This window comes from Phascolarctos cinereus, unplaced genomic scaffold (genome assembly GCF_003287225.1).
Source record: "Phascolarctos cinereus isolate Bilbo 61053 unplaced genomic scaffold, phaCin_HiC Scaffold_726;HRSCAF=1367, whole genome shotgun sequence".
Lineage (NCBI taxonomy): Eukaryota > Metazoa > Chordata > Mammalia > Diprotodontia > Phascolarctidae > Phascolarctos > Phascolarctos cinereus.
Window position 1 is genome coordinate 94,052,901 of NW_027556098.1, and position 21,705 is coordinate 94,074,605.

General features: G+C 36.4%; 1 protein-coding gene and 1 long non-coding RNA gene across 6 annotated transcripts in view; one reads left to right on the top strand and one right to left on the bottom strand.

Moving 5' to 3' along the window:
- ALCAM (activated leukocyte cell adhesion molecule) overlaps positions 1 to 21,705 on the top strand; it is a 245,039-nt gene that overhangs the window by 217,907 nt on the left and 5,427 nt on the right. The window contains exons 8-15 of one of the 5 annotated variants that reach the window (XM_078146673.1): positions 522 to 654; positions 3,967 to 4,079; positions 6,439 to 6,574; positions 6,697 to 6,830; positions 11,716 to 11,848; positions 14,104 to 14,142; positions 14,471 to 14,588; positions 16,409 to 16,541. In XM_078146673.1, the coding sequence (XP_078002799.1) occupies positions 522 to 654; positions 3,967 to 4,079; positions 6,439 to 6,574; positions 6,697 to 6,830; positions 11,716 to 11,848; positions 14,104 to 14,142; positions 14,471 to 14,588; positions 16,409 to 16,526 (924 nt within the window). In that variant the 3' untranslated portion in view covers positions 16,527 to 16,541. Of the gene's footprint in view, positions 1 to 521; positions 655 to 3,966; positions 4,080 to 6,438; positions 6,575 to 6,696; positions 6,831 to 11,715; positions 11,849 to 12,844; positions 14,143 to 14,470; positions 14,589 to 16,408; positions 16,542 to 21,705 lie in introns of those variants that run through there. The other 4 variants (XM_078146674.1, XM_020999925.2, XM_078146675.1 and 1 more) reach the window with 4 other exon arrangements.
- LOC144454498 (uncharacterized) lies at positions 1,252 to 6,226 on the bottom strand. Its single transcript, XR_013482931.1, has 2 exons — positions 5,831 to 6,226; positions 1,252 to 1,829 (listed from the first exon to the last, which is right to left on the bottom strand). It is a non-coding gene; the product is annotated as an uncharacterized LOC144454498 (long non-coding RNA).

Genomic DNA, 21,705 nt, shown 5'->3' on the forward strand with positions numbered 1-21,705 from the left:
AAAAGTCCTGTCTCTTCTCTGTGCCTCAGTTTCTACGTCTGAAGAACAGAGACAATCCTTTTGGACATTTTTTGAGTTATTCCTGAAGCATCAGTTGAGAATTATGTAGCCATGCCAACACACCCATCTAAGAGCTCTTGAAAGAAAGCATCTCACTCTGCCTAGAGCACCAACAGGGCAGGGACCCAAATAAACATCATTTTTCCAAGAACTGTATGGCTATGTGGCTCTAAAATAATTTAATAATAATTAATTGTATTTAAATATATTTTGTTTTATTTTTAAAATAATTTAAATAATAAAATGCTTTCATTTCTTCCCCTCCAAAACAAATCTAGCAACATTAAAATAAAAGGTCAAACATTTATATTTGAATTCCAACCACAAGTCATATATTTTCCATTGAAGCAAACCTCTTCCCATTCAAAACTGAAGGAATTATATTGTAGTCATTAAGAAATACTATTGTCTTCATCTTTGCTATGCATTGTAATCCTAGGCTGTTTTACCTCTATCCAAAGGGACAGCCAGAAGGTATAAGAAGCTCGAATACTTATGTATTGACAGATGTGAGACGAAATGCGACAGGAGACTACAAATGTTCTCTAACAGATGAAAAAAGCATGATTGCTTCCACGACTATCACAGTGCACTGTAAGTTACCTTATTTTTTTTCATGCACAATTTCAGAAAGCAATTTCTAGCCTAATACTACTCTCTCTCCAAATAAGTTGTAACTGGTGTTGTTGTTCAGTCATTTCAGTCATGTCTGACTTTTCATGACCCCATTTAGGCTTTTCTTGGCAAAGCTACTGGAGTGGTTTGCTACTTCCTTTTCTAGCTCATTTTACAGATGAGAAAATTAAGGCAAACAGGGTTAAGTGCCTTGGCCAGGGTCACACAGATAGTAAGTGTCTGAGGCCAGATTTAAGCTCAGGTCTTCCTGATTCCAGGCCTGGCACTCTATCAACTGCCCCAGTTGTAACCTGGTTTCATTAGACTTAATTAAGTTCATCAGTATCAGCAGCCCTTTGGTTCACAGTGTTTGTATTACAAAGTTTATGACATATATGGATTTAATTAATGCAACTTTCAATAGTGTTGAAAATCCAGTATCATTCTCAGTTCCCACAATGTGCAGCAGAAGAAACTGGTACCTGTTATGGATATTAACAGAATAATGAATCATTATATGTTGTGAAGAACTTCCTGATTGTTATTGAAATTAACAGAAGCAGCAGCTGGCCCGTGGAAGTTGTATTTAAGACTTTATTTAATAGAGAACAAAAATTATAGGGCATGATACCCATAACCAAAACCAGTTAAAATGAATTTGGCTCTGGGAATGAGCTCAAGGCTATTACAGTCATTTCATTGGCCAATGAAACTGTATTGATGGGTGGACAGTAAGTATCTAAAAGCAGAAGCATCCTCAGGATCAAAGTCCTCTTTTCTTTCAACCCAAGCTTGTCATCTGTAGACTAAAGCTATGTGAGCTCAGGGAGGCAAAAGGAGAGATGCACAGAAGCACATCCAGAGCCAACACTTGACTCGACCTTCCTAAAGACTGATTTTCCCATTTGGGGCAGTCCATCCTGCGGATACTGGCAAGACAGGTGCAGTCTGAGAAGAGGTTTTGTGGAGACAGGGATCCAGTACAGTGTTGCCCTGGAGGCACTGAGAATTCAAAGACTGCCCAGTGCATGCATTATTCTTCCTTGGAGATGAAAACCCAGTCTTGTAGTGAGATTTTGATATCCTGTAGTGCCAGTGAGATCTTTCTTTCTGGGTGATGCAGTCTAATCCCTTGAGTCTGAGGTTTTACCCTGCTTCAAAAGAGAAGAGAGACTTCAATAACCTTCCAGAATTTTCCTGGGAAAGAGGTTCTAAACTTTCTTTTCAAATGCCATTTTTGGGGATTACTTCAGAGGATTCAGGCTGAAGCCTCTGGTAGAGATGCAAGAAGGGAGGTAGAGTAGCTAGCTAGATAAATAGATAGATAGACCAATTCCTAATTATTAATACAAGTTGGGATAATTTGAAGAGATGGCAATTTTTTTTTTTTAGGCAATTGGGGTTAAGTGACTTGCCCAGGGTCACACAGCTAGTAAGTGTCAAGTGTTTGGTCTGAAGCTGAATTTGAACTCAGGTCCTCCTGACTTCACTGCTGCTGCTTTATCCACTGAGCCACCTAGCTGCCCTAGAGATGGCAACATTTTAATGTGTCTTTGGCAACACACTCTAAGTAGCAAGAGAAAAGAATAAGACTATTAAGGAAATGTTTTTCCACAAATAGTTGTCTTGTTCTGTCAAGTATTCATCCTGTATTGACTTGAGTAAATCTATGACTTGGACTAATTATTGGGAGAACAGTGACACCCCTACATAAGGACTTTGCTGCCATACTTTTCTATATGTTTAAAAGTAGCCATTTATGGGACCATTCATCCAGGACTGCCCTGCATCCTCACTCTTTTTTGGTGACACTGGTGAAATGAAGCCAGTAGATAGCTATGCCTTTGAAAGATGTAATGTGTAAATTACTTCTAAGGGTCTTATGTCAAGAATCCATAGCTTTAGGGGATATTAAGGCATGCTTGCTTTTGAGAGAGACTGCAAAATCCTAAGAAGTGAGAGCTATAGTGTCTACTAACTGAGTATCTAGCTGGAAGAACAAGCTGATAATAAAGTCACGGAGGTGTCCTGATAATCATCAGTGATAAGAATATGAATAAGAAGGATGTGACAGTTTAATTGGATTTCAGGTGTTTGTGTGGGCTTTTTTTTTTTTTAAGCATTTTAGTTTTGAAATGCAAGCCTAGAATGTGGCAGTTGGGTTTCAGGAAAGAAGCCAGAGAAAATCAACATTTTAATTCTCTTAAAAGAAATACTGGTAACATGTTTTAGTTTTTGTTTGCTTGTTTTCCCCCGAAGACAAACCTGTTCCGTTTTCCATAGGTAGAACAGTAACACCAGAATAACTAAATAGCAGACTATATGAAAGTACTCCCAGGCTATAAATGTATTATCTTCCCCCAAATAATTGGGAAGGGGAATGAAACTTTTTTCTACCCTGCCCCCCAACCCACACATACTAATTACCCTTATAATTGCTAAAGTACATCACCAACCTTTAGATTAATTCCCTCTAACTTCTCATACCATAAGTCAACCATCCAAATAAAACATTTTACTTTACCTAGCCGTGAATTTGAGACTCAAATCCACTTCTACCAACTAATCTACCAAATGATTTTTTTGTGTATGTTACAGTGTTAACATTTTTTTTTTAGAAAATCAATGATAAACTGAAAAAGCAGGGATATTTTCTTTAGGCCATTCCCCCAAAACCACTAAGCTTTTTAAAGAAACATTTCACATGTCTGATAGATGTAGATTTCTGTATATATGTAGGGATATTTGTACCTTGTATTCTTTAAAATGTTATTTTCTGCTGGTGTGCATAAGTGTAACTATTGTCTAACTTTTCAACCACATGAAAAGGGCAAAAACCATGCTTTATGAGTCTAACGAATTTAGTAGTATTCAGTGAAGAAAGTTTTAGAATATTTCCTGGTTTTTTTAGTTTATCATAAGTTCTGTAAAGATGCTTCATTTTCATATTTTACAAATTACATTCTTTTCCAGGAACACTTCCCCTTATATTGTCTGTTTCCTTCCAGAAATAACAAAGCTTTTTCCCTGGTGAAGAAATTAAATCCAACTGATATTTAAAGGTAGCCTCTACATCAGGCCTGTTAATTGGATTGACCATTTGGCAATCCAGACTACCTATTAGATGGCCACACTCAGACGACGGTCCAATGCATTGTCATATAAATGTGGTCTACATTTTAAATCACTTGCTAGGGTTGATTCTTTCATCACTTCCTCCCTTCCAAAAACAATATTCAGATATTTTAATTTTCTGAGGTTTGCATTTCAAACAGTTCTTTTGCTTCGCAGATTTGGATTTGTCCCTTAACCCAAGTGGAGAAGTTACTAAGCAGATTGGAGATGCTCTTCCTGTGTCATGTACTATATCTTCAAGTAGGAATGCAACTGTTGTTTGGTTGAAAGTAAGTAATATTTTTACTAGCTTTCCTTATAAATTCATTACTATTTAGAGTACAATCATTTTATGTTGTACAGAAAAATACTGCATATCTTATGCAATGATAGGTAAGAATATTATATAGACAGACTCTATTGAAGGTGATGCTTTAATTTTTTAGAAATGTTAGTTTCTAAACAAAATTAGAAATACATACTGCATTAAAAACTATTGCCATGGGGGCGGCTAAGTGGCACAGTGGATAGAGCACCGGCCCTGAAGTCAGGAGGACCTGAGTTCAAATCCAGCCTCAGACCAAACACTTGACACTTACTAGTTGTGTGACCTTGGCAAGTCACTTAACCCCAATAGCCTGGGGGGGAAAAAAACTATTGCCATGAATGTCAATTTGTTGGACAAGTACTAAGAACACACATGAAATATATAAAATTTTGATTGGCCTCCATTAATAATTCCTCTCTATATTTCAAAGTAATTGTCTGAAACTCAGTAAAAGACACTCATGTCCAATCATTGGATCTTTTTAGTACCACAGATGGGAAAGTGGAACTGGTATTTGCTCCTTTGGAGTTTGGGGAAGTTGTGCCAACAATGGAAATAAATGACTCTGGCCCCAGCACTGAAAAGTATAGAAAAACATCCATTTCTTTTTGACCAGTGCTGTCAGAGGTCAATCTTGTACATTTCCTCTAGTGTCATGATCCTTTGACTGCAGTTCCTAAACAGTGCAATTGGGACATACTTTTGAAGCAGTGGTGTGCAGAGACCATCCTCATGAGTTATATAGATACATAAGTTATTAACAACTAGCATGTTCCATTCATGTAGATACATATGTGTGTATGTATATATAATTATATATAGTATATAATATATATTATAAATATATATAATTATAAATAATTTAAACCCAGAGATACTTTAAGATTTTTTCTACATACTGTGCATCCAAGGTGATACATATTTAACTGATACTATGCAGAGAACCCTACAGGTCAATCAGCTTGACCAATAGCCATGGGGTCCAGCTAGCTACCCAGAAGGACAGTACATTTTCACTAAAAGTTTCACTTGCTGTCACTATACCTATTTCAGAATTGACCATCTCTTGTGTAATCTGAAAGGATCATTGGTTGAATACTTTATGGCAGGCTGATTATCTGTTCTTAAATGCTGTCAATGCCATCCAGTCAGTGGTTGGAGCAAAGGGGAAAGTTATGGTGAACAAAGCACTCTTGAGTAATGTGGCGATGATATCATTACTACTGCCATTTGCAGTTACTAGTTTTTGTACAATTGCCCGAGATTAAGAATTCATAGTAGTAAGGTCTGGACCTCTGCTTTTTACTGACATAGAAAATTCCCAGTGAGGACACCACCTCTACCAATACAGGTCAGCAAATATGCTGCAAGCTACTGCCTTTGAGAGTTGCCAAGGGCATCAAGAGGTTGAGTGATTTGTCCACAGCCACACTACCAATGGGGATAAAAGGCTGGCTTGGAACCCAGGTCTTCCTTACAACAAGGTCCAATTGTTTCTCCGACATACCATTGCTGCCACTCTAGTGACATATATCCATTTCACCTCTGGGTCATTAGGTGAAACTTTTACTCTTTCGCAAATGTTTCTCTCCAATGTCTCATTGTATTAGTCAGGGCTTATAATAATAACGTTAGTAATCTTATTTGGATATCTTGAAAATCATTTATATCTCACTTAGCAATGAAGATCAGATAAAGAAAGTAGATTTATACCTTTTAGCATACAAAAGCCATCCCTTTGAGGAAATGGTACGATTCTTCAGTATACAGCCATAGACTTCAAACTATGTCAGTGAGAGGCTAGGTGGTGCAATGGATAGAGCATGGGTCCTGTAGTTAGGAAGCTCTACAGCCTCAGAAACTCACTTGCTGTGTGATCCTGGGCAAGTTTACCCTTTCTTTACCTCAGTTTCCCCATCTGTAAAATGAGGGATATAATATCACTTTTCTCCCAAGGTTGTTGTGAGGATCAAATGAGATAATAACTGAAGTTTCTACTTAACACAATCCCTGGCCCATCACAAACATTAACATAAATGTTAGCTTCTAGTAAATAAATGTTAAATATTATAATAATAATTATTATTATTCTTTCTACTGGTTCTACAAGAGAAAATTTAAAAAAATACATGAAAATAAAATGTTTTCTTTATCTAAAGACAGGAAAAAAAAACCCTCATACTTTCACAAGTAGGATAAATGGAGTAATTGATCATTAGATTGTCAAAAAATATTAGTCGAGATCTTAATTACTCTTGAGTAAATATGCCTACAGTTATAACTGAGCCATGCAAAATAATTAACTTTTTTCATTTAATCAGGATAACACTAAGCTCCGGTCTAGGCCATCATTTTCCAGTCTACAGTATCAGGATGCTGGGAACTATGTCTGTGAAACTAATCTACAAGAGGTGGAAGGGTTAAAGAAAAGAGAATCTCTGACTCTAATCGTGGAAGGTAATAAAGGAGAATAGTTTATATGCATCCAATTTTTCTTTCAAAAACCTTGGTTATTCTGTAGTTGGTTTCACTCATCACAGTCAGTTCACCACAATATTTTAATTATGCTGATATTTTAGGAAAACCTCAAATTAAAATGACAAAGAAAACTGATCCAAATGGATTGTCTAAAACCATTACCTGCCATGTGGAAGGTTTTCCCAAGCCGGCTGTCCAGTGGACAATTACAGGCAGTGGAAGCGTCATAAACCAAGCAAGTATTTTTCTTCTCTTTGTTTTTTCTTAATCTTGGTGAAGTTTTATTTTGGTGGCCCAGATGTGGGGCTGGTTTGGTATCAACATATACTTTATATATATTCTAGGAGGTGAGGGGGGAACTTTCTAATTAACGTCTGAACAGCACTAAAGGGAAGAAAAGGAGACTCAAAACTTTTAAAGTTGATTTTTATCTTAGAGATAAGGGGAATAGGTACTTGACTTGTGATTTTCTTGGTACTAGGAGCTCCCTGGTGACCTTTCTTCCAATGCAATTTGGCCACTTAGTAGTCTTAGAGATATGTCTGGGACACAACTGAGAAAAAAAATGTAAACAACTTTCCCAGAGTCAGTTTTTTTTTTCAGAGGTAGGAATTAAAATCCAGTCTTCCTGGTTTTGAGGCCAGCTCTCTATCCACTATAACATGATGCCCCCCTATATTCCTTTTTTCCCAGAGCCATGAAAAGAACCAATTTACAATATCTATTGGTCTCTAATTTTGTCTTTTGAAAAGAACATAGGGGCAGCTAGGTGGCATAGTGGATAGAGCACCGGCCCTGAAGTCAAGAGGACCTGAGTTCAAATTTGGCCTTAGACCAAACACTTGACACTTACTAGCTGTGTGACCCTGGGCAAGTCATTTAACCCCAATTGCCTAAAAAAAAAAAATGTAAAATAAGATATTCAGTGGTCCTTATTTCCTAAAACTTAGATGATTAAAATATTAACAGGAACACTTTGGTGCTTCATAAATTTACATATTCAAGTGGCTTACATTAATTTGCTTCCTTGTATTGTACTAAAGAATATCCATCTTAAAATTATTTCCTAACATAGTGCTAGAATCAGGGTTGGGGAACCTGTGGCCACATGTGGCCCTCTAGGTCCTCAAGCACGGCCCTTTGACTGAATCTAAATTTCACAGAACAAATCCCCTTAATTAAAGGATTTGTTCTGTAAAAGTTGGACTCAATCAAAAGGCCGTACCGAGGGCCTAGAAGGCTACATGTGGCCTCGAGGCTACAGGTTCCCCACCCCGGAAACAGTTAGATAGTTATTTCATTTGAACATATGGCCTCCTGTGGTTATACCAGAGTTGGGTCCATATGTAGAGGCCCTTGCAGACATAAAGTGGGAAGAGGAAGGTAAATAATAATTTGTTCTGTTGTGTGCTAAGGTAGAATTTAGATTGCATGGTTTTTTCCCCCATTGCCTCCTAAAAGAAAACTAGGTCTTTGAGTATACAAGTTACAAATGTCTTTTTCTTATAATGTGAACTCTGGTCATTACCTCATGTCAATTTTAATATCAAAAAGAGTGAAAATCTGACTTATCATTGGGGGTTCAAAATTGTAAACCCATGAAATTGTCAATCTGTTAGATTTTCAGGTAGAAAACATAAAACAAGTTGTTGGAGACTAGATTTAATGGTTTCCCTAATATGTTCCTTTATTTTTTAAAATATACAAAGATGCCATGTGAACTGTTCTTTCTCTGGCACTGGCTAAGGACTATCTATTTGGGGATATTAGTATTCCATATGGTTATTTAGAACTTCTCAGTTACCTCTTGTTTTGCTTTGGACTGGTCATAAGACACAAGATAAAAGGCTATCAATTTCTTATTAAAATTGTTCCAACTTCCCTGGTACCCAGGTGGTTATGCAATACCATTTCCTAGAATAGTCAGTGCACATATCATGGCAGGGGAAAAGGGAGTGGTGATGATCACATATCTCATCAAATTCTGTGTCTTTCTCCCTTTTTAGTGATTTGGCATTGTGTGTGGTTATACAGATGTACACTGCCAGGGATGTATAATGTCCCCAAACAGAATGGTCAGAGATTAGAAAGAGGGGTAGAACACATGGACTGCTTCTCTGATGAAGTGTGTAATCAGTATTTCTTCCCTGCGGCTTGTGGGATATGTGCTCAGGAGTAGCTCTCTCTTACCAACTACTCCATGCTAGTAGGAGAAATGTTCTTAGGGACAGGTAATTCTGATTACCCTACTCTGTAGCCATAGTTAAGCATAGAAGAATGCAGAGGAGGGGGCAGAAATCCTAGTTATGGTTTAGATTTAGAGCTGGATGGGATCTCTGAAATCTCAATTCTAGCCCCCTTCTTTTCTATATAAAGCCTGAGAGGTTAAGTGATTTACATATGGTCACACAGCTAATTTTCTGATATGAGATTCTTACACAGATCTTCCTGACTCTGAAGCTCATCATTTTGTACATTACACTATATTGCTTGTCTGTCAATACCTAAGAAATACACACTCCCTGAAACCTGACTTGCTAACAATGAGTGTGACTATTGAAAATAACTATTTTTTTAATCATGTGTGTTGCTTTCCTTTGCCTTTTGCTTTATTTGGTAAATTGATCAACTTTTGTTTTCTCTATCCATTTTCCTATTCCAGTTTATGTATGTGACATTGAAAAAGAAAAACCTTAAGATAGCAATAGTATCCACAAAATAAGAAAAGAGAATCAACCTAGAAAAGTGTAAAGGCACCATTTCCAGGGAGGAAAACAAGGGATAAAATCAAGGCTCCAAAGAAAATGTTGTATGAAAGTTCTATTGAATGGTGGAAAATTGGAAATTTTGCTATCCATGTGTAAAAACCAAGATGTTCTGCTTCTGAGACAAAAATGAAGTTGTCATTATTTTATTCTTTGGTTATGTTCCCTGAAGTGGTGATAGACTTTTGTGAATCCTTCTACTTTCTCGGCTTGTGCTTCTTCCATTGGTCAATGGATGGGTGATTGCTTTTTAATTTTAGCGACTGCTATGTGCCTAATACTGTTCTAGATATTGTCAGAAGAGGGCTACATACGTAATGAGAAGGGCTTCTTCACATAAGGAGTTTATAGTTGCATACTCATATGAAATTATCAAGCAAGAAGGGTGTTGGGTTTTTTTTCAGTCTAGATCCGTGATTTCATTGATATATGGAATGCCTTGTGAGGCATCTCTTTACACCAGTGTAGGTCTGAAGCTTACAGTCTTAGAAAACTGCCTAAGGCATTAAAGAATTATGATTTGCCTAGAATCACATCACCAGTGTGTGTCAGAGATAAGAAGTAAACTCAGGTCTTTTTGACTCTAAGGCCAGCCCTCTGTCCCCTTTCCAACACTGCTTCAGAAGCATAGATCTAGAGCTGAAGGGACCTCAGATATCACCCCTTCCAATTCCCTCATTTATAACAGGTGAGGAAAAACTGAGGCCCAGGGCACTTAAGTGACTTGCCCAAGCTCCCTCAAGTAGTAAACACCAAAGATGAGCCTTGAACCTAGGACCTCTAAGTTCAGTCTCAGTGATCTTTTCACTGGAAAGTGATTTTTATACGGTATAGACAGTGTGTTCAGTAGGAATTTGAGAAGCAAGACTAAATATACAAACTGATGGGGGTGAAGGCTCTCTCTTTGACTACAGAACAGAATAAATTTAACTGGACCACCTGAGAATTAAAGTCTAGTGGTACCATATCCCAACCAATTTAGTTTATCCTTTACACATCTGTTCCTTTCGACAACTAATTGTTCAGAATAGATTATTTTTGCAATACAAATAATACTGCTGAGGACAGATTATGTCATACTTATCATAACTAAAGATTACTAATCATTATCACTAATAATTGTAGGGAAGAACACTTAGCAAACTAATGAAGCAGAGTTCTATTTAAATTGCATAATGAAAACTAATAATTTGTTAAGAGGGTTGCTTGTTAGGAATAATAATTTATTGAAACTCTATATATTATTCTCAAACTTTGAATGTGTGGGCAACTTTTTAACAACAAAAATTTTCCCAGACCACCAAATGCTCTTTGATAATAGTTGTACCATTCACATCCAATGATTGAGAACATACATAATGATAAAAAGCTATTTATGTTTTAAAAAATTTTAATAAAATACAGCTACATAAATTTGAAAAGTAAATCATACATGTGTGAGACATTATTTGGGAACTCATATCAGTAACTCATTGGCAACTGAGAAGTTCATGCCCCACAGATTGGAAAGCATTATTATGAAATACAGAATTTTTAAGGTAGGATCTCAGAGATACAATCCTACTTTTATATTTAGTTTATTTTTAATTTATGAAATAAAATAAGCATTACTATAACATAGTAGAATAAAAAAAAGATGATTGCATATGAAACTGCAAATCTATCATGCACAACCTGCTTTTCCTTTTTTTCTTCCCTCCCCCCACCATAGAGATTAGACTCTTAGATGCAAATGTGTATATATAATATGTGTGTGTGTGTGTGTGTGTGTGTGTGTGTGTGTGTGTGTGTGTATATATATACATATATGTGTAAAATCATTCTATATATAATTCTATTTATCACTTCTTTCTCTGGATGCAGATAACCTCTTATTTCATTCTTTTGTCATTAATTTGGGTATTTATAATAGTCAAAAATACTTAATTGCTCAAAGTTGTTCTTAAAACAATGTTGCTGTTACTATATACAACATTCTCTTGGTTTGAGGTCAAAAAAGAGCAGGCGATTCTTCAAGCTTACTTAGGTAGCTGGCAGCCAAGTTAGGGCTAGAGTTCAGGTCTACTTCCTCCCAGGCCCATGCTTGTTTCCCCCAGATCCTCTTTGTCTCCTAGTGTGAAAATGTTGACTGACTCTCTAATGAAGGGAGGCAAGTGTAATTAAAAAATCAGGAGCTTAATTAAAATAAAAATGTATATAGGACCCCAAGTAATGCATTTAACACTTTTTCCCTGCTATTGACATTATTTCCCAGGAACAGCACCTTGTCACAATCTCAATGCATCAAGTATTGTTTATCCCAGTCTCTTTAGTTAATTTCCCTTTCAAAATTGACTTTGCTTCTTTCCTTTACAGACGGAGGAGTCCCCCTATATCAATGGCAGGTATTATAGTAAAATTATCATTTCCCCTGAAGAGAATGTTACATTAACTTGCACAGCAGAAAACCAGCTGGAGAGAACAGTAAACTCCTTGAATGTCTCTGCTAGTGAGTATTTCATTTCTGACATAAAAAAAAAATAAATATAAGACAAACTGAGGTTAATCCTCTTTAGTTTAAAGTCTTCAATTCCATCTTCCTGTTCCTCATCATGGTAAGTTTTATGCATTTATTATTTTGTACCCACTATCATTTTTCATAAGATTCTTGTTTTCTTGTGTCTGTTGAGTAACAGTCTTGTCTGACAAGTCACTTCATGATGCATGGGTCAGAATTCACATTCTATGCAGGGACTTTTCCTCCCTAAACTGCAAAGGATGTGAATTCAATTGTTTTTGCTTATGCCATTTTTGCGTTGAGAGTAAAAGTGAAAGAAGAAATTATCTTTTAAAACATTCCTGTAACTATGTCAGGCCCAAATGTATTTCCATTCCCTTTTATTTATTACCTTCTGTTAAAGTCCTACATAGAAATATTCTTAACATTATTGTCCAGACAGAGACAGAAGTTAAACAGATTGATTTTAATCCCTATAATAAAATTGGTAGCAAAGTTAAGATTTGAACCCTTAGTTTAATGTCTAGCATAGGGGTGGAGAACCTGTGTCCTTTTATCCGAGTCCAAATTTTATAGTCTAGTACATAGCTACAGCTGAATACAAGCTGAATACATACACACACACAGATATACACACACATACATATATACATATATGTTATACATATATGTAGTTGTATCTAACAGATATACTAACATATAACAGTCACACACAAATATATAGATTCATATTTTTTTAATTTTATAATATATTTAAATGAAACCATCTCAAAGGGAGGTGGGAACTTTGCCAATATGAAAATTTGACCAGCATATTACAAATTAAACATTTAACTCTATCAGACTATAATAGCCTACTGTTAACATGAAATTGTAAACCATCTTTTAATGTATAGTTTATCACTGTATCTTTGTTAAACTTTAAAAAAGGGCTGGTCAAGACTGGAGTCCCCCTAAATCCTACCTTTTTTACTTTATATTTTACAGTGTTTTCTTATAGTGTCTTTCATTTGAGCCTCATAAGCGCTTTGGGGTGTAGCCAGGGTAGGTATTGTTCCCATTTTTATGGGTGAGGAAACTGAGTTTCATTTAAAGGTTAATTGTTTTGCCCAAGATCAGATAGATTCAGACTATAGAGTTGGAAGGAAATTTAGATCAACCCCTAAATTTATACCTAAGAAAACTAAGGGCCAGAGTGGTTTAAATAACTTGCTTGCCCAAGTTACACTGCTAATTTGTTGTCATTTAGTCGTTTTTCAGTCATGTCTGTCTCTTCATGACTTCTTTTGGACTTTTCTTGGCAAAAATACTGGAACAGTTTGCCATTTCCTTCTCTAGCTCATTTTACAGATGAGGAAACTGAGGCAAACAGGGTTAAATGAGTTGCCCAGGATCTCACAGCTAGGAAGTGTCTGGAGCTGGATTTGAACTCATAAAGATGAATCTTCCTGACCCCAGGCCTGGCACTCTATCCACTGCACCACCTCGCTGGCCTACACTGCTAATTAGTTGCTAGTAAATGGCGGAACAGGTACCATAATTCAAGAGTTCTGATTCGCGAGGCAGTATCATTTCACCATACGGGGAGAGGAGTCTTCTGACATCTTTTGAAAGTTGTTATTCTTTATCAGGCCACAAGCTATTCCTAGGTGTTAGCTAGCTGCAGAAGAACATACCTGAATGAGGATAAGGGTCTAGGTCAGATCAAAAGTGAAGAAGAATATCATGAATTAATAGGTAGACGAGGGGGTGGGAAGGGAGGAACCAAAAAACACAAAAGTATTCTATTATTGGAAAATTTCAGTTCATTTCAAAAGTATTTATTTACTGAGGAATCTGTGTCTAGCAGCCTAAACTTCTTTTTTGAATGTCACTTTTTCATCAGTCAATATCTTATATGTATTTTCTGGACTTTGAGATGGTCATTCATGTGGCAGACACCTAGTCACAAAACCATTGTTGATAGTGGACAATAAAATGAATACCAGAGTATTCATAGTCAGTCTACACATTGTCAGCTGTTCATTTTCCCATGAATTAAAGAATTTTGAAGCTTTTTTTTTAAAGCTGAGATTATTTTCTTTGTAGGGAACTTTATGCTTCATTAAGTGTAATCTTTTTCCCCTTTAGATGTAGGATAGGCCTTTTGTCTTTAAGTATTATAACATCTTACTATAATGGTAAAGGTGACTTTCATATATCAACAAATTTTGTTTTTAATTTCATATTAACATTTTTCATTTCAGTCAGTATTCCAGAACAAGATGAGGCAGACGATATAAGTGGTAGGTACTATGCGACAGACTTCTCTTCCTTGGCTATCAGCTCAAGATTTATGAAGTATCATTGGATGAGTAATTTCCCCAGCTGTCCACAATTTTGACTGGAATTAAAATAGTAGATGAGACAAGCTAGTAAGAATGTTAAAAATGTTTCCTTAACAATCACACAAGTAAAGTTTGCATGGATCCATAGTACACCTTTCTTTTCTTTTCTTTTGTTTTCTCGGTTTTGCTTTTTTTTTCGTAACTAGAAATTAGCAGCTTAGATTTGCTTCCACTCCAAATCATTGGCATCATCTATAATTGCACGGACTTTTCTTCTTTGTTTTAGATGAAAACAAAGAGAAAGTGAATGACCAGGCCAAGTTAATAGTGGGGATTGTCGTTGGCCTCCTCCTCGCAGCTCTTGTTGCTGGTGTGGTCTACTGGCTGTACATGAAGAAATCAAAGTAAGACCTTAAAAAAAAATTTAGCATTCACTTGCTTAAAATGCATGAAATATTTGCTCATTTTCCTCTGTTCGATTGCATGTAAGCCTTAAACACTGAAGAAGAGTTCTTTCCCAAACTGGAATGATTTGCTGTTGCTGAAATGAAAGGACTTTGTTTTGATTTTCAGTTCACATCTTGTAAAAATTGGATATATGGCCTTAGGGCTTGGTGTCATCCATGCCCACTAGTTGTTTCAAATTCAGGTCAGGATCATTTGATTTATCTTCTGATCCATTTTAGTTGGCTTTATTAGACTTATGTTTCAAGAAGATCAGCAGTTCAAGACTGGCCACAATCTGGTGGCTTTTTCTTATGAGGTTAAAAAAGACCATCCACTACAGGGGCTGCTAGTGATTGATAGAGATCCCAACTTTTACTCTGCCCAGGGAAATACCACCAGGGCTGCTGAGATGGCATAAGGATCTGTGAGTACCACGAACCCAATCTCAGACCAGTGGAGCCTGCCCTATCAGGGGATAATGTACCCATTCTTTTACATGGGTTCTTTGGCGTCACCTCGTGGCACCATAGAATGTCATCGTTAAAAGGGTACCTGAAATCAAATCCAGCTCCCTTATTTTATAGATAAGCAAACTGAGGCTCAGAGAAGTGGCATAATTTGTTCAAACTCACAGCTTATTGGAGTGAGGTCATTTCATTTCCCATTCCAATAAAAAAAAAGCTGAATTTTAAGTTGAATGCACAAATTAATGTAAATTTTAAAATCTGAACTCCATTGAAATATGACTTGTACTAATGACATATTAAGCCAATATGTTTTTAGCTCAAAAAGAAAACATTACTTGAATCAGGACTCCTCAAGAAGCCCTATAGCTTCTAGACTTATTAGATTCAAATCTCATTTTTCCACCAAGAGATACTATGATTTTCAGTTGGGCTAAGGATTAACCAGAAATGTAATTCACAATTGACAAAAATGACCACCAGTTGGTCTGCCCTACGAGAACTTAAGGTCACAAAATAGTTATGGATATCTAGCCATATCTATAGATACAGTTTCCTGGAGTGGATTTGTATACAAGGGGAAGGGAAGAAATATTGACATGACCTCCTATTATCCACAAGGCACTGTGCTAAGCTTTTTTTTTTTTTTAACAAATCTCTCATTTGATCCTAACAACAGTAATGGGAAGTAAGTGCTATTTTTTTATTCCAGTTTTACAGATGAAGAAACTTAGGCAAACAAGGTTAAGTGACTTGCCCAGAATCACACAGGTAGTAAGTGTCAGAGGCCAGATTTGAACTCAGGTTTTCCTACCTCTAGGCCTAGCACTCTATTTACTGGGCTACCAGCTGCCTTTCAACATGGAGTGTGCTCTGCTGCAACCAAATTAAGTTTAATTCTTGATTATATTTTTTCCATATTTGTTTGTTTCTCACAAAATGAAGCCCAGTGAAGAGCTAAAACAAGCCAACTTGGTCTAAGTAACAAAGTTAGCAGTACTGTTTTCAAAAAAGAGATTTGACTGATAAGTATTCTTTTAAAGGAAAAAGTTAATTTTTTGAACTATCACTTCCATTTTGTACTTTTCCACATTTCTGATAAGTTGTCTTTTAATACTATACTCCATCAAGCCAACATTTTGTTCAAAACTCATCAAAAGTGCATCATATGCAGGAAGGATGATTTCAGCTTGAACTCCTCCCCACAAATAAAATGATCTAAAAATCTTGATTAACACTGTGTCCAATCACAAATCTCCTTTTACACACAAGCCACTCCCTCCAATTCACTGTTTGAATCCTCCCTCCAACAGTTACTCACCTAAACCCTGCCCCCAAAGTGACATCAGTGGAAAGTCTGAGAAGGCAGCAGCACAGAAGTTTCAAACCCACTTGAGGCAAGAAAATGTTTTTTCTTTCTGTATGTTGTGATTGATAGACACTTTTTGTGATCCCATCGGAGAGTAGTGAATCTTGATCCAGGCAATTCCATATGGAACCTTGATCAGACACTTCACCCTTCACCCACTTATTAGAATCACCCATTAAATTCACATAACCTTCTCCACCGTGAGCTACCACGTGGGGAAGGTCAATCCATTCATGTCCATGGTTTCTATGAAAAAATCATATAAATGCCTCAAGTCATACACACAGGTAAGAAAATGAAAGTAGTTGCTTAGGGGGGAGCACTATCCTATAGCAATCCACCATCCATTTATAAGTTTCAAAGACATTTTACTTAAACTCTGATCCCACCACAACAACAAATAAGGGAAGCACAAAGTTAAGATCTATGAGTTTGGAATATTTCAATTTTGACTTCAGTGTTCAGCTCTATTCTGAAGGTACTCTATTTGTCTTTTGTTTTGATTTTTTTGAGAATGGTTTGGGAAGAGAAGGCGGAAGTCAATAAGTTGATAACCACCCGTGAAGCACTCACTTTGTGGCAGGTATGAGTACTGGAGATAAAAAAGGAAAGCAAAAATTGTCTCTGCCCTAAAGTGACTCACAAACATAAGCTGTGTGTAACTAGGTACATACAAGACATATACATTGTAGATGGGAGGTAATCCCAGAGGGCAAGACACTAGTAGTTGGGGTGGAGAATGGCTTAGGGCAGAGACAGCCTCCTACAGAAGATGGAATTCGAGCTGAGTCTCGAAGGAAGCTTTAAGAGGCAGAGGTGAGATAGGAGAACATTCCACAAAAGGAGGACAAAGACACAAAAATAGGAGGTGGAGTTTTGTGTATAAGGTACAGAAAGTAGGCATTAGAGCTGAATTGTAAAGTGTGAAGCATAAGACTGGAAAGGTAAGAAGGAACTGGGTTCTGATGAGCTTTAAATGCCACATCAGAGGACTATGTCGATATCTGCATATGATGTTGTGGCGGTAGATGAGATGAGTGGCAATATAGCGAATATGAGGGGTGAGAGTCAAGAGTTAAAGTAACACTGGATAACTGGGAGGATGGTGATTCCTTCAGCAGTAAGTGGGAAGAAAGGAAGAAGGAGAGGAAGACTTGGCTCCATAATAAGAAATTTGGCTGAAACATAAAGAACTGTCACTGTCTTATATGGTAATCAAGTACATGTGAAACTCTTGAACCAGGCCCAGATCTTTAATCATCCTGATCTAATTGCTAGCTTCTCATCAGACAGATCTTTGTCATTCTATGACTAGCAAAATTAACATTTTCTATTACTCCATGAATTAGTACCATATGGTAACCCCAGATGATGCACCATATATATTAAATGCAGGGCACTTAGTTGTGTAGTACTCAGGTTCCAGCTTGATGCAGTTCCTTCCAAGTGCCTCATTAAATTAAGAGCAACTTTGACCATCTGACTTCCATATACTTATCCATCCAAATAAATGTTACCTCCTTAAAAATGTACCAACTCTGATAGGGTTAATATTTTGGTAATCAAAGTAATATACCCTAATTCTCATCACAAGCATGGATAAAGTGATTTTTATTAAGCATTGGTAGAGCACTTCAGATTTGCCAAGTGTTTCTCAATCCTGATTAGTTATCCCTTGCAAAACTCTATTCAAGAAGCTACCATTTTAGCAACTTAATTTGGTATTGTTAACCCTATAAATGAAGGAAAAAACTGAAATTCATGAAAGTTTAAGCTAATAGCCTCAAACCCTAGAATATGTACCAGGCCCTGAACCAGAGCTTTTCACATATGGCTTATTATTAGACTGATTTACATGACTAAAACATAATTGCATATATTCTTAAAATAATCATCATTTGGAATTCTTTGACCACTAAATAGTGAAATGCCCATCACTTTGAGAAAATGGCTGTACAGCACAAATATCTGCAAATGCTGGCCACTGAAATAATCCAAGGCTAACTGAAGGAGTATTTATAGGCATTCTTCTCACAAGTCATGACTTCTACCTTACCAATCAGTACATGGATTTCACTCTTATATTTTTAGCTAACTCTCAGCCTTTTCTCATGAATATCAGATACTGAGAAAAGACAGGGCCTCTGATTTTCTTTGGAAGCCTAAGTACATAGTCATTGGTTAACCAGACTGAAAAGAAATACATTGCAGATATCTATCTCATTCACATATTCCCAAAAGCAATTCTGAGAGACAACCAAGGTATAATGGAGAATAGCTTTAGAGAAGCAAAGCAAAGCATGGAGTCAAACCTTAGCGACATTGTTAGAAATTTCTTTGCTCTTGCTGTATAAAACAATAATTGGGTTTAAATGAGAATGATTGGAAATATGTTTGCACTCCTAAGTAGAATCCTTTCATAATAAAGATTAAAATGGGCATAATGGGGAATTATATAATACATTTCCTTCATCCTGCCCCATCACCTAGATCTCAGGTTTCAAACCACTCTGTTTTTATATCTAAGCAGGTGTAGGTAAATTAAAGCAAAGAAATGCCATATAGTTGCTCCATACCCAGAGGAGAATAAGGACAATAAGATCCACAGATCCTGATAACAGAAAAGAAGTACTGGCCATTGTACTTATGATGCTTGAGTTTGGTCTTAGAGCAGAATGCTTAGCAGTGTCCATCCCTAATGTATGCATGGAATAAACCATCAATTTTGGACAGAAATCACACCAGTTCACAAATCTGTACCATATTTGGCCAGCTGAGCAAGAAAAACAAAAAGTTAGGTCTTGCCAGAGCTAATATCCACTTTCTACTAGTCCTAATAAGGGCGGTAAGAAGATAAGAAAGGAGTAGGATCCATAGTTAATCACAAGTCCTTGTTTTAGCCATTCTTTCTACTTTATCCACCATAAATCCTTTTCATCTGAGCTCAGATTAAATACCCAACAGTTGTCTACATATGTAAGACTCCTGATCGACATTCTTCTTTGTCACTGCAACTCATGTGTCAAGCAGACACCCAAAATCTCAATGAGTAATTCAAGTACCTGATATTGGAGCTGAGAATGAATCTAAGAGATTTACTTCCTAAGGTCATAGGAATCACTGCCATTTAAATGAAAAGCATGGACCTGTGAATTTATAGTATACATTTTCCTAATGATTATAGATCTCCTTAGTTCTTCCCAATAGAATTAACATTTTCTCTAACTTTTTCCTTCAAGAAAGCAAGGTCTTACTCTGTATCAGAGATTCTTAACTTATAGTCCATGAACTTAAAAACCATACTGTGATGACTATATTTCGATATAATGGATTTCCTTTAGAATAATATGTATTTCTTTTATGCATTTAAAAACATTATTCTGTGAAGGGATCCATAGACTTCACCACACTGCCAAAGGGGACTATGACACACACAAAAAGATTAAGAACACCTACTATAGATCAAGGAGAAAGGTATTAGGGTGGCCAACTCGCTGCTTTTGCCTTTCTTTGCATCCCCAGAGCTTAGCCCAGGGCCTGACAAATGACAAATAGTAAGCACTTAATAAATGCTTGCTGACTGATTTACATGTTTGGCTGAGGAGCGCCCCTCAATTCTATTCTTTTCCACTATCATCATATACTTCCTGACTTTTCTTACAAAGGAATTTGTTACAACCCCTATCTCCACTCTTAAAAAAAAATCCACAGTTTAGCTTCCTGTCTCCATTTCTTTTGTAGAGCTGAGTTACATTATCACATGCCACCAGTAGGTGCCACCATCTAACATATGTTATATCCTAATTTGAAAACTCATTAAGCTCTTGGGTTTTTTAAATGAAATTAATACTGTTTAATCCATTCCCTGAATTTAAAGTTATGTTAAAATTGTTATACCAAATGGGAGATAGATGCACATGATCCTAATTAAGAAATAGCAGTACTGAGCTATTTCACACATATGAAAGTTAATTCCATTTAGTAATATTTTACATATCAGTATAATAACATTTTCAGCATTTTCCTCTGTGCACATAGAAGAGTACAAACGTAAGTGTGACTATAAAATAATGAGGTTGGTTTTCTTTACTTTATAACCATCCTATCTGTATGTCTGAACTGAGAAAAAGATGCAACTTCTTGGGCTTGGGAGACAGTGAGGCAAAGATAGAACTTGAAACAACAAAAACAGTGTTCAAACTGCAGGAAAAATAATGACAGGTTTATGGTTTACAAAGTGCTTTAAATATCTTATCTTACCTATCTTCACAGCCAATCTATGAAGAAAGTACAACTCTTACTTTCCCCATTTTACAAGGGTTTCCCCATTTTACCTAAGGCTCAGAAAGATAAAAGTACTTAACCCAAGGTCATATAGCTAGTAGAAAGTGAAATCCTTTGAAGACAAGGACTATTTCATTTTTGCTTATGAATCCCCAGCCCTTAGCACAGTGCCTAGCAATAGCAGTAGTAGCCACTTATTGACAGTTTTTCCAATTGAATTCATTTGTAAGTATCAGAGTCAGGATCAGAGCACAAAGACTACTTTTAAAAGGTTAGGATTTGTAGTATATTTACATCCTATTTTCATTTTGAAATGTTCAAGTTTTTAACTTGTTAACTTTTGAGAAACTTAACATACATGTTTTGTATCTTGGCACACACTTTTTAGCTGCTATGATTTCATTGAGGTGCGTACTTTTTCCATGCCTTTTTATCTTGCTCAGCCCTTGTCTGGCCCCATAGAAGCTTTAACCCATATACTGAAGGCCTTCCTCTGGTTCTTTCATTATCTCACAACTTTGCATTCATGCTGTTGATCTGTCATATCTCATTCTTTACACATAAAAATCCTCAAATCTCAAAGTTCCAAGAGCTATCAGCAGTCAGCTAATGCAACCAATAACAAAGAGTCTCCCTTCTACAACACCCTCTGCCCAACCTCTGATCATCAGTCCTCAGGGACAGGAAATTTACCACTTCCCAAGGTAGTCTATTCCATTGTTGGACAGCTCCAATTTCTAGGAAAATTTTCTGAATTCCATGCCAACATGGAACTTACACTTAAAAATGCTCTTTTAAACACCTTATATATTGGATATCATACTTTTATCAGTGATATTTAATAAAAGTATTTTCCCATTCTATAATTAGTCTTCTAATTCTGTCTCCATTGATTTTATTTGTGGAAAACTTTTAAACTATATATAACCAAAATTGTATGTTTTCTTTCTCCCTTGT